This window comes from Coloeus monedula (genome assembly GCF_965178545.1).
Source record: "Coloeus monedula genome assembly, chromosome: 10".
NCBI lineage: Eukaryota > Metazoa > Chordata > Aves > Passeriformes > Corvidae > Coloeus > Coloeus monedula.
Window position 1 is genome coordinate 17,528,186 of NC_138790.1, and position 12,563 is coordinate 17,540,748.

Consider the following 12,563-nt stretch of genomic DNA (forward strand, 5'->3'; position numbering starts at 1 on the left):
GAAGTTCAGATGCACCACCATGATTTAATTATAAATACTTTATATTCCAACATAAAAGTGCTTTTGGTCCTCAATACAAATTTGATGCTAAGTTTACAGTAGAGTTTACAGGCAGCTCTACTCAACTCCTACATTTGAATCCTTTTCAAAAGTGATTTGCATACAAGAATTCTCTAGCACTTCACCTTAACAAAGTTACAGCTAAGCTTGGCTGTCACCTCCAGCTGTGTGCTCAAACAGTCTCTTCTCAAATTGAATCAGTGCCAATGAGCAGCACTGTAACAGTTATTTTAGAATTCCTGCATCACACTGTCATTTATGTCTTTTCTTACACTAAGTCACCTCTAGTGTGCCCTCCATAGTTACTGTGCTCTTCTTTCCATAATCTGGAGCCTTAAAGAACAAGTAAATGAGATTTTACAAGCTTCCTCCTGAAAACACACTGGTGACTGTTTTCAGCTCAGCATGGATTCCTCTACTAATACTTGTACAGAAAAAAAAAGGAGAAGCTTGATGTCATCACATCAAGCTGAATTCTGGAATAGAGTTTATATGGATAAAGGGAAGGTGGGAGCAGGAACTGAAAGAGGGTGAGGGAGATCTGAAAGAAATTGCATGGAGACCAGGAAGTGTGGTATGGGTTGTAATGAAAAAAGTGAAGGGCACAGAGAAAATGGAGCATATGTGAGTGTTCAGGTAGCCCCTAGAGGCTGCATTCCAAAGCCTCTACATTCCTCTGTCATGGAGTTAGCAGTGAAACTCACCGGCAAAGTGACTCTCTCATCTCACATTCAACGCCTCATCCAAGCAGAACTGATAATGGGTGTGATTCTACATCATTAAAAATAAAACAAACATTAAAAAACTAACAACTTGACAATATAACTGTAATCAGGCTGCAAAGTCACACATTCACATCGATAGTAAACACCAAATTTAAGTTTATTTCTTTAACTTTAGAATGACTTTTTACCAAGTATGTGGGAGATACTTAACATCAAATTCACATGTGAAGGCACACACATTCTAATGTGTTTCCTGGGATTTGGGTGTTGGTTTGGTTGTTTGGTTTTTTTCCAACTTGTTGACAAATTCAAGTGGCTAAATTCAGGACAATAAAACCAAAACAGAGCTTTAAAACTGTGCTTTCCAAAGTCAGATTACTTGAGGTCATCAGGCCATTCACAGAAATGGCACCTACTCAGCTCTTGCTGAGATACTCTGTTGAATTTTCCTGAGGTTTGCTCAGGATTCTGCATGAGGATGATTCTGCTTGGCTAGGACAAGGGGACACAGCGTGGCTTCAGCTGGGAACCACAGCATCCGGCTTCAACTGCTCTCAGAGAGGAGGATATGGTCCAGATCCCTGCGAGAACATCTGTGACTTTTACGAAGACCAGACCAAAAAAAAATATTGTTAGTCTGGATCTTGGCTTGCATCCACTTTCTGAAGAGCTCTGGGATAGACTAATATCAATAGCCAGAAGGAGGTTTATACACTTGAGAGGAAATTCCTGGAGGTAAAGGTAGCTGTCTCATGCTGGCCTGTGACTGCTGCAGCCTAGCGTGGAATGGCACAAACCCTGTAGGGGTGGGGCTGCAGTGTGCCCCCCAGAACGGGCTCAGTGCTGATCTTGCTCACGCCCTCGGGGAGCCGGAAGGTGAACGCCCGCAGCAGGCTGGCAAAGAAAATGAAGAGCTCGGTCCTTGCTAAGTGCTCCCCCAAACACACCCGGTGCCCTGCAGAGGGAAGAGGGGAAGGACAGTGAGTATTTAGGAATCTTCCAGTTTTATAATCACTTAGTTCATGCCTGTTATAAGCAGAGGTGCCTTTTGCTTTGTTTTGTTCAAGGACAGGATCATGAAAGCCACAGAACTAAAACTATGTGAATTCCTTCTCAAAAACATCCCATCCAATGTCCTAGGTTAGGAGACACAAAATGAAGATTTCAGTGAAAATTCATGAGGTGACAATGTAATTTCTTTCTTGTCCTAACAGAAGATTATTTTGCTTTCACAGAAGATGTTGAACTTCAGGACCACACACAAAAAATCTGCCAGGTGTTTGCACATACTTTAGTGAGTTAGCATCAGCAGAGCAAAATTACTTAGTAATGGCATTTGCAGTTAAACAGAGGCTTGGTCACTTTATGGGCAAAGCATGAGGCCTACTGTTAATTTCCCAGGATTCCCATTCCTTGGCTCCAATGGTATGAGCAGAAAAGGTGAGTATTACATTCACATTTCCAAATAGTAGACAAATACAAGGAAAGAAGAAGCCACTTGAATTAGAAAACCACTTCTGTATGGACATTTAAGTGACTATGAACAAACTAAAAACCATCAGCAGGAACTTTACTGCTACCTATGATTACTGTGTATTCTTACCTTGTTTCCTTCTTTTGCAGCTGGGTTTTCAGTTCTGTAAGCAAGAACTGAATCCTTTGTTTATCAATGCCTTCTGCTTTCCTTTCAGCTTGTTTCTTTAAAAGGGATTGCGATTAACTCCAGAACACACAGGACAAATTACTTCTCAGGAAAATACTATGTGTAAAGAACATTACAGACAAAACCTGTGTAGGACTGCAGCATGCAGCCAGCCCAAGAGGTTCGGGGGTTTGGGTGGGATTCCCACCACTGTGTCCTAAGAACAGATCGGGGTCTGACAGCACAGAAGCTTCTCCTTTGGCAGAAACAAGCCAGGAATGTTCTTTAAGAACAGCAAACAGCAGAGATAGAAGATGTTATCTGAAGAAATACCCTAATTTCATACTTCTGTATTCATCTTCTCATCTGTCAGGTCAGTTCAAACTGTCAATGCATTTACCTGCTGAGAATGGTAAGAAAGCTTCTCGAGGTATGAAATTTCCTTCTTTATCCAGAAAATGGCCAGGGTTGAACTGTCGAGGTGTCTCCCACTGCTCAGGGTCATACAGAACAGATGCTATATTTGGTATAACAATGGTGCCCTGCAAAGAAGAAACTGTTGATTCAGTTCCAACTACTAGTGCCTGTCACCCATCAGCTTATGCCTGATGGATAAAACTGTTGCTTGTTAGTATTTGGCCAAGTGCCAAGCTGGGCAGGGATGTCTTAACCAGTGCTTTGGCAAACCAGTTTCTCCTCTCAGTCCATCCCCTGCCAAACAGAGCTTGTTGTGATGATGGGCAGGAGCTTGAGCCTTCCTTGGCAGAGGCCTTATCAGCTGTGTGAGCACCTACATGCTAAGTAAAAGACTTCTTTCATTCCTGGAGCCACAAATAGTAACTCTTCCCCAGGCATCACATTCCCGAGTTTAATGGAGAGTAGTTTATAGATGGAAAACAGGTTACAAAACTGAAATGTTTCTCTGCTGAAGAAAGAACAGAAGCTGAAAATGTGTCTGTACCTTTCTGACAGGGAATCCCAGCAGTGTTGTGTTCCTCACACACACCCTGGGCACGCCAACAAAGACAATGTTGCTGAAGCGCTGGATCTCATGAACCACAGCATTTGTGTAGGGCAGTTTTCTCCGATCCTCGTAGCAAATTAACTGGGAAGGACCCAGAACAGCATCCAGCTCCTTCTGCACTTTCTCTGTGGAGAAATATTCACCACTTCAGAGGAGAAAAATGTGCAAAATACTTTAACAAATCACTTTTCTTAGAGCAACAGAAAAATGTATTATTCCAGCATAGTACATTAGGTTTATACCCTGTGATTTAATATTATTTTATGCCTGAGTTTAGTATAGGATAATAAAAATATACAGGAAAACCCCACTACTCTCACCTTGGATGTCTGGGTTCACCACCATATAGAGCAGTCCCCAGTACAGTGTAGTGCTTGAGGTCTCTGATCCACCAAGGAAAAGATCATTTATGACATACACCAAATTCTCTTCATCATACTTGGGCTTGGCCCCCTCTTTAGACTGTAGGTGGTGATAAAAAGTTGAAGTTAAAGCATAAAAATTATGCCATCCTGTATGCCCTCTGTGTGAGTCCTGTGAAACTTCCACAGCTGGCATGTGCACAAAGAATAGTCAAAATCACACTTTTTGATGAGTACTAAGAGTTCAGCAGTTTCCCAAATAGGCACAGTAAATCTGCATTGCTGTCTTTCATTAGATGGATTATTCTTTCATTAAGAAAAGGCAATTCTATGCCTGATGACTTAATCACAAAAGCTTCGAAGCACACTACAAGTTTGCAGTTAGCCTAGAGTTTACTTACAAGCAAGTGCCCTACACTATGTCACTCCTTGGCCTTGGTATCTAATGGTGCTAGCAAATACAAAAGGAAAACATATCTGAACAAAAGGATTTCAACAGAACATTTTGAGAGTAATTTCTTTTCTCAGTTCAGGATAAATGTGAACTGATGGGAGAGATGTGTACCCAAGTATTTCCTTCTGAATAATAAGGGAACAACTAGAGAAAATACATTAGGCAAAAAAAATTTCAAACAAACAGATGGCAATAAATTGCACCCCTGACACCAGAGAAAGCTGCATCTTTGCCCTCTAAAATGCTTATTTTAGTAAATCTTGTCATACTCACTCAGATATTAAGTGTAAGATGATGTATCAGCTCCTTTCAGAGCCCATGAGCCAACACTGTGAGGACACAGCAGCCTGACTAGCTGAAAGTTTATGACCAGAGGTAGAAGCTACGTAAACTTCATCCACCCTAGGAAAGAGATGCTTCTTTTACCTCCTGAAAAGTTTGAAGCAGAAACCCTAGTGGTCTTAGCAGAGCCTCCCTGGCTCAGAGTCAGTTCCTACTATGGAAAAAATAACCTGGGCAAGGAAGAAGATTAATGCTGATTATGGCATTGTTTGTGAAATTGTTTTCTAGGCTGTCCAATTTGAATATAGGCGCCAAGCCAGCCATGCCCTAAAGAGTGGGGAAATTAGAGGTAACATGGAGGTAATGATTCCCTGCCAAGGAAGGAACCAGACAGCTATGTGGCACAAGGACAGCCAGTGTTGGAGCACACACTAGACCCTGAAGAAGCATGCCTGCTATTTCAGGGCAGTGACTTGTGCATGTGTATTTAATCCCACTGTAAACACGGGCCTTGCTGTAGAAGTTGAGGTGGTCTACCAAACTTATGCAACCTACAGGAATAAACTGTCTCATATTTATTACAGGATTGAAGTATACTCATGGGTATCTATGGAAAGCAGATGAGAACTCATGGGTTCACCCCCTATCATACTTCATGGCAATTCATTCATGTAACTAAAATACAAAACTGGATGCCTTTCTGAGAGACCTGCGTTATTAAGTCCCAAGATATTGTATTCATGTTAAGAAGCTTATGAAATGTAAGAAACTATGGTGGAAGGGTCACGCTGGGTGATTTAGTGGTCTGTTTGGCCTTATACTTCATAACAGCATGATCAGCCAGAACACTTACTTTCTCAATCTCAGCCAGGTAAAAGTCAATGAAATCCTGTGGTTCAGCTGGTATCCCTCTCTCTACATGTCTTCTGATCTCCTTCCTTGCAAAAGAACTCAGGACATCATAGCAAGCCAACACCTTCTTATGAGGCCCAGGGAGGCGACACAGCAGCCAGGGCAGGATTTCGTACATCTGCAGGAGTGACACACAAGGGGTACCCTGAGTTCTCTGTCACTGACAAAGCTGCTTTTAGACACACCAAATGGCTGGATTGTCCTGCCCAGAAATGCTGATAGTGGAATAAACAAATTAGCATTGCTTTGAGCAGATTTTTGCCATCATGTGGGAAAGCTTTAATAGGAATTTGACACAATTCCAGGGGTCGAGGCAGTTCTGACAGCACTCTGCTCATGCCTCTAAGTTTACTTGACTAATGAAGATCACTATTTGACTTCACTCCTGCACAGTTGGAGACCCCAGCTCCCACACACTCAAAATGTAAGGACATCCTTTCTGGATACCATGGGGCTACTAAAATTAATAGGTCTGCAGCCTCTAGTAACTGCTGGAATTTTTGGAGTTCACGAAAGAAATTATGGTCTGGGTGTCACTCTAGGATAAGGGCTAATTTAATTTTCGTAGTCAGAGTCCTCATGACTGCTAAGGAGCAATAATTGTTCTTATGGTTGAAAGTATTACATCCTCAGACTGCTGAGTGTATTTACACACACATTTGTCAGCTCAAAAATACTGTTCTCTATCTTGGATAGTTCTGTCTGTGTAGCATCTGCCAGTCCACCCTGCCCAGCAAAGAGCAGTTCTATCTCCTCTCCTTGTTCTTTCAGACCTAGCAAGCAAAGTCTCTCTAATTTTAAGTTTGTAGGTCACTCCATTACCACTTCTCCACCTTTGTTTCCCTTCAGAATCACAACAAAAGATGTCCAAGACCCTAGAATGTGTCTTACAGATTATTAGACTTCAGAACCTACTGTAACACTTCATTGGATCTAAAAAGAAAATAGTGCTGGAAATACCCTAAGATTCTGTTTGCTTTTTTCATCCTGTTAGCTGTTAGTTTACACCAATCCCTTTCCTCAACCTTTGCACTGAAATGTTCTAAACTCATAGTAAGTGAGCTTAGAACCATTAATCCTATTAATTAATCTAATTAATTCCTATAATGTTTCATAATTTCATTTTGTACTATTGCAATTTGTTCCATTCTCATAACTCCAATCCACAGTGCTTACAAGCTCTTGCAGTAGGATATCCTGAACCTCCTCTGTATGTTAAGGTCTCCTGGTTTTGATCATCCACAAATTTAAACTACTTTTGTATTTTTAACTATGGAAAAGTTGTATAGTGTTAGTTTCATATGAAAGATTTGTTGAATAGCTTTACATCAGCATTTTAGTTTGCCTTCTCCTGTAAAACTCAAATGCCAATTAAATTTGCTGTGCCATCCACATTCCCCATTACACACAGCCTGTCCCTCTTTAAGGGTCTGAACCACAAAGTCTAATTCATGAGGAATACTTCAAGTGCACTTCAAGATGCTTCAAGTGCAAAGTTGGTCTTTATGGTGTTTTGTGGGAAGGAGCTCCTAAAAAATCTCTGACAGAATTTGAATTGTGAGACTGTCAGAGAATGTATATATTGTTTTTGCAATGTGTGAATGATGAGCTATAATGAAGTAAGGGAAAGATTCATAGTGAATATTTTATCATTTGTGAGGTAGGGAAAAAAAAGAAGATTTCCAGCATATGATTCACAGAGTGATAAGAAGCAGAAGAGTGAACTCAACGATACCCATTTTTGGAGGAGAGAAGTAAATAGAAATGGGAGGAGCGGCACTGCAGAATTCAAATGTATTGCCAACTCCAGTCTCAAATTAAATTTAGCGGTTTCTGTTAATAGTCTCAGAAATACCAAAGGATTTAAGGCCCCTAAGCTTGCAAAAAAAACCAAGAGAGTTCTTAAAAATGGTTTCCAAACCAAGGAGGCAGTAATAAGGTCCCTCCCCAAGGACACTTCTTAGCTCCCAGCCTGCATTTGCCTGTTGCTCTGACTTTATTGAAGACCCATTTTTGAATCTGCTCTTTTACTTTCTACCTATTTCAGAAAAAAACCAGAATATGATTTACTCACCTGATGAACAAAGCTGCCTGCAAACCTGAATATTTGCTCTGTAGCATGGATCAGTTCATGGAAGGTTTTGTCCTCATCAGAGAAGTGATATCCAAAAACCACAGCACAAATTACATTTGAAATAGAATGGAAAAGAGGGAAAGAAGGATCCACAGGTCTTCCTGCAAACACAGTAACTTGAATTCACTCTCAGTGGTTTTTTTTCATGTGATCCTTAAACAGATAAGACTAAATGATAGAGAAGATTACATAAAATGTTCTCTTTATCCAGCTGGGGCGTGAATGAGGACAGAGATGTGGCACTAATATGAATTATGAAATTAAAACATAGTCATAGAACTGAGGACACTGTTAAACTGTTTCCTCATAGCTCTAAAGCAATCTCACAGCCCTTGCTGTGCAATAATGTTGTACAGCTAAGATCTGTTCTAGATCTGATCACATCAAATCTGCTGTCCTCAGCTGCGAGGAGGAAGACAAGTGAGATTTGAGAAGGAAGTAATGCCACTGGAGATGAACTAAGGGAAGTCAGTGACAGACATGTTCAAAAATGTAAAATACTAATTACAAGGAAAGCCTGAAGGAATGTGGGATGGTTTAAGAAGAAGAATAGATGGACAGGAACTGCAAAGTAAATAGAATGAAACTATAATGGTCTCAGCTGTGAGCAGTAGATCATATCTCTGTCTGATGATTTTTTCTAAAGTTATGAGACAGATACCCATAAAAAATGATTTGGATAGAAATGATCCTGTCTTGGACTCTCAGATTAACCTGATAATCCACTGAAGTTCCCTCCCACTTCCTACTTTCTTTGTTTCTCTTGCCAATAGTTACTTAGTCAGAGACACTGAAATATCCAGGGCACCCAATGTCATTGAAATTTAAGGGAATTACTAAACTCTGCAATACTCTTCAGTTCCCATGGCAGGCAGCCTGAGAATGGTTTGGCTGTGCAGTGCAGCAGCATCATGCCATTGTACAATATATCACAGACAAATTATCAGCCTGTGGAGGTGGAATATCAGAAGTTCCCAGCTTCACTAGATGTATGAAGAGCTATATAAGAAAGAAATACTTGTGACTCTATGCTCTATCTGCTCTTGTGCTTTGGTAAGTTTGTATACACCCCCAGGGATCTACCCCGACCCTGGAAAAGGTAGGTAAGTCTGCATACTGAAGATATGGATCCATCTCCAGACTGAAAAGTGCCTGATTTCTTAGCAGGTAAGATACCTTTTAGGTTCACAAAAAGCTCCACCAAGTGAGAGGCCTCCTCTTGCACTCGGTGCTCCAGGCCTTTTTTCCCCATTCCCAAATTGCGTAGAGTCATTATTCCAAAGCGTCTCTGCTGCTTCCAGGAGCGACCACTTGCCAGGATAATACCTGAGGGTGTTCCTTGGCATGTTACTATTTGCCACAGACATGAACAATTCATTTAAATATACATTATAAAATACATGGAGTAAATCAGGGAACACACTGTGATACAAGTATCTTTAGGTGAAATTATTGGTAACCAAAAATCATAGCCAAACATACCCCAACTATAACTAGACCACATATTCTTAATGTTGAATGTAGTTAATCATTGAATAGAGCATTTTCTGACTGCTCTATTTCTTCATGTCTTAAAAAACCCCGAAACACCTTGAGATGCCTTTTTAGGAGATCTGCTTTCACCATACTCAAGTGAGATCACGCTCAGGACAGGAATAACTGGATGAATTTCCACAGAGTACAGGGCAGGGTATGTTTGTGGAGATATAGATCAATTAATGTGATGGTTATAGGTTGAGGTGATGAAGGTGAAAGATAAGTGACATTTGGGCTCTGTTTCTACCCTGGAAGAGACAACACTCCATTATATGTTAGATAGCATTCCTGGTCACCTAAGAGCCCTGAACTGCTGCTGTGAAGGTGAGGTTTCACCCAGCTTTAAACAATCTGTATCTGCTTTGGTCTAGCAAATGCAGGGGCAGGGAAAAAAGACTGCAAACTGGTGGAATACTCCAAGAAGTGGGTTTTCCTGTGTTGGAGGCACTCTCACAATCAAATGTTTGGGAGTGTCTGCAAGTAAGGCAGTGTGAATACTGAAGGAGGGTTTTATAGGTCTCTTGCTCATAATGGAAAGTGTTTGGCAACCATAACGTATACGGTTGTTGGAACCCTGGATTCTGAGAGTTTCAGCCTTTCAGTGCTGAGAGACAATGATCCTCAGAAACAAACTGTATTCGATCCAAAACCCTGGGAAAAGTTTCCTAAATTGTGTGATAACACTGAGGTTGTTGCTGTGTAATTAAAAGTTATGTCACTGGGTGAAATATGTAGAAATGTGGAAAATTACAAAATTACAAAAAACATATAGGTTATAATAGGTTACAGCGTGGAGGATTTTGGGTGTGGATTTTTGTCTTCTTCTTTCTCCTTCACAAACCCGAATGTTCTGTCATTGGGTTAAAAGTACCGCACTGCAGAACTTGAAAAGTTAGTAACTGGGTTTTAAGTAAAAACATATCTTATAATTGGTTAGTTTAGGCTTTAAAAAGCTTGGAAAAGTAAAGCTCATGGCCATTTTCCACCTTGCCAACTAGAAAGCACACGCTGTGCAGCTGTATTACTGATAAGATATAATAAACAACTAAGTCTGAACAAGAATACTCGATCTCCTGCGTCTCAATTCAAACTCTGAGTAAAAAGAACTCGAGATGTAAGAAGAAAAAGTAATATACGGTTACCAAACAAGCATTGCATTCATGTGATGTACAGCAAAATTGTGTGTGCCAAAATGGATTAGTCTGTGATGAGGGCAAGATTGCTGAGTTCTGAGCTGGGTTACATACATATATACATCTTGAATACAGCAAAAAAGTCACTTAGAAACAACCTGCAGTGTTTCCCAGGCTGGGGAAAGCTCAGAACAAAAGGCACCACAGCAAACAGTAAAATATTCTCAAGAGCCAATGGAGGACTTGAACAGTATCTGATGGAAGATCATTCTGAATGGGAGGGCAGAGTCTAGCAAGGCAGAGTAGTTTTCAAGTCAACATTCTTGTGCACTACTAATGGCAGGAAAATCTCACCTTTTCCTTTGGCCAATGCTCTGAAGAAAGGTGACACCAGCCTCCCAGAAACATCTTCAGGGTGTGTGGTCATACCATCCTTCACTGCTTCAAATCCATTCAGGATAACCACTGGAACCCACCCAAACCACAGAGTGTACATGTTACCATGAGTTTTTGCCAGCTGTAAGTGGAAAAGGTGCCAGAAAAAGAACAGGTGAATCCCCATACATCCATCTCGAACAGACGCTGCACCTGTTATTCACCAGCCCAGCGGACAGTTTTGTGCTGAAAACATCATCCCCATGAATATAATTGTAGCTAGAAGCAGGAAGAAGCTGTTGTTTTGCTGAGAGCAAGGCTTTCAGCAGCCAATTTTATTTACACCAGGGGGAAATTATATTCTTTTCAAAGCACATTCTGCAGTAACTCCGCAGCAAAAGAAAGACAACTTTGTACTTTTATGTTGCACCACATCCAACTCCAACATTTATTTGTAGCTTGTTAATTGAACAGCCACACTCTGCACCACTCTGGGGCTCTGCGCTTCCAGCAAGTCCTTCCTTTGCAAAACAAAATAAGCTGACAAAACCTGCACCATCTGTCTTCTCCAGGAGAGGACATGGACACAGAAATTAGTCAACAGCCATGAAGTGCCAGAGGGCTGCATTTGAGTGCAGTGTCTCCTCACAGTACTGAGGAGAGCACTTACCATAGGACACAGCAGAGGTATCCAAGCAGGGATGGGCATATGGCAGAGGAATTCCAATCATGCATGAAAAAAGCTTTGTACAAGTACAGACTCTGCTCCAGCATACACACAATGATACAAAAGAGAAGGCAGACAGTGGCTAAGGTGCCACAAAAATTACATCCAGCTGATCACACCAGACACTTGCTTCTCCTCATATTTCTTTATATTCTGGCTTTCCTCTCCCTGCTGGAGGATCACAGCCTGAGTCTGCTCTGCACTCATTGGCCTGTGTATGCTCTCGGGCATCCACCTGGACTAGAGGTCACCTGCAAGCCATTAGAGGAATTACTGCAGCTGTCACTAAAAACAAGTGGCCAACAGTTTTCAGGAGCTGTAGGAAGATGGGGAGTGAATGCCCTTCCTGTACTACAAGCATATATGCACCCTATTACCCACTTTGTGATCAAATTAGGCAATGCCAGTGAGAATTTTAAAAAGTATTATGTAGGATAGCAGATACAGCTAGCATTATAGTGGATACAGCATCACACTTAGCAGTGCAGAAGCATCTTTTAGATTATTGGTATTCTCCAACTTTAATAAAAAATCATAAACCCTGTCCCCAAGTTTACTTGATTCATTAAGTTTCTCATGAAGGTGACCTATTCCTCATAAGAAGGTGACCCAAATGTAGGAATCAAACTGATCTTTATATGTCGGCACCTTGTCTGTAACTTTCACAGACTTAAAACCTTCAGTTAATCACACTTTTTTCATTCATGGCTAAAAACAACCAATTAAGAGCATCTTCAAAGAAATACCTCCATCAGAAGATCCCGATGAAACTGAAAGTTCAAGTGCACCAAGTTTCCAAGCAATGGGAGAGGAGTTGGTCCAGGAGGGAATTGCTTGCAAGCTTTTCGCAACCTGAAAAACTCAACAATCAATAAAAAAATTATCAGGACTATAAAACTTTGAGTTATTGTTAGCATTTCTGAGCTGATTTATCAGCTGATTTATAGCTGTCTCTATCAAAAAAGAGGTACTGGAGCTGGGAGAAAGTAATCTTGTTTCTTGTTCCACCAGTTTTGTCTGCAGACGGAGTTCTACAAAGTCTCAGTTCCTTTCCCTCCCTCTGTCCCTCCCTTTTCATCAACGCCTGCCCTTTTCCTTTGCCATACTGAGATGTAGCAAACTGATCCCTGATCAAAAGCACATCTCTCTGCTTACTGCAAGCCTCAGTATGGAAACGTGGAATCACTTGTACTCAAG

General features: G+C 41.0%; 1 protein-coding gene across 1 annotated transcript; it reads right to left on the reverse strand.

The window, feature by feature from the left end:
* Positions 1–1,561: 1,561 nt before the first annotated feature.
* Positions 1,562–12,283, reverse strand: LOC309576691 (cytochrome P450 2J6-like; the record flags this gene model as incomplete). The annotated part of the gene is made up of 9 exons (XM_082288162.1): positions 1,562–1,740; positions 2,828–2,969; positions 3,389–3,576; positions 3,772–3,913; positions 5,403–5,579; positions 7,536–7,696; positions 8,772–8,921; positions 10,619–10,781; positions 12,113–12,283. 9 exons carry the CDS (start codon positions 12,281–12,283, stop codon positions 1,562–1,564), a joined length of 1,473 nt encoding a protein of 490 aa, XP_082144288.1.
* Positions 12,284–12,563: the final 280 nt, after the last annotated feature.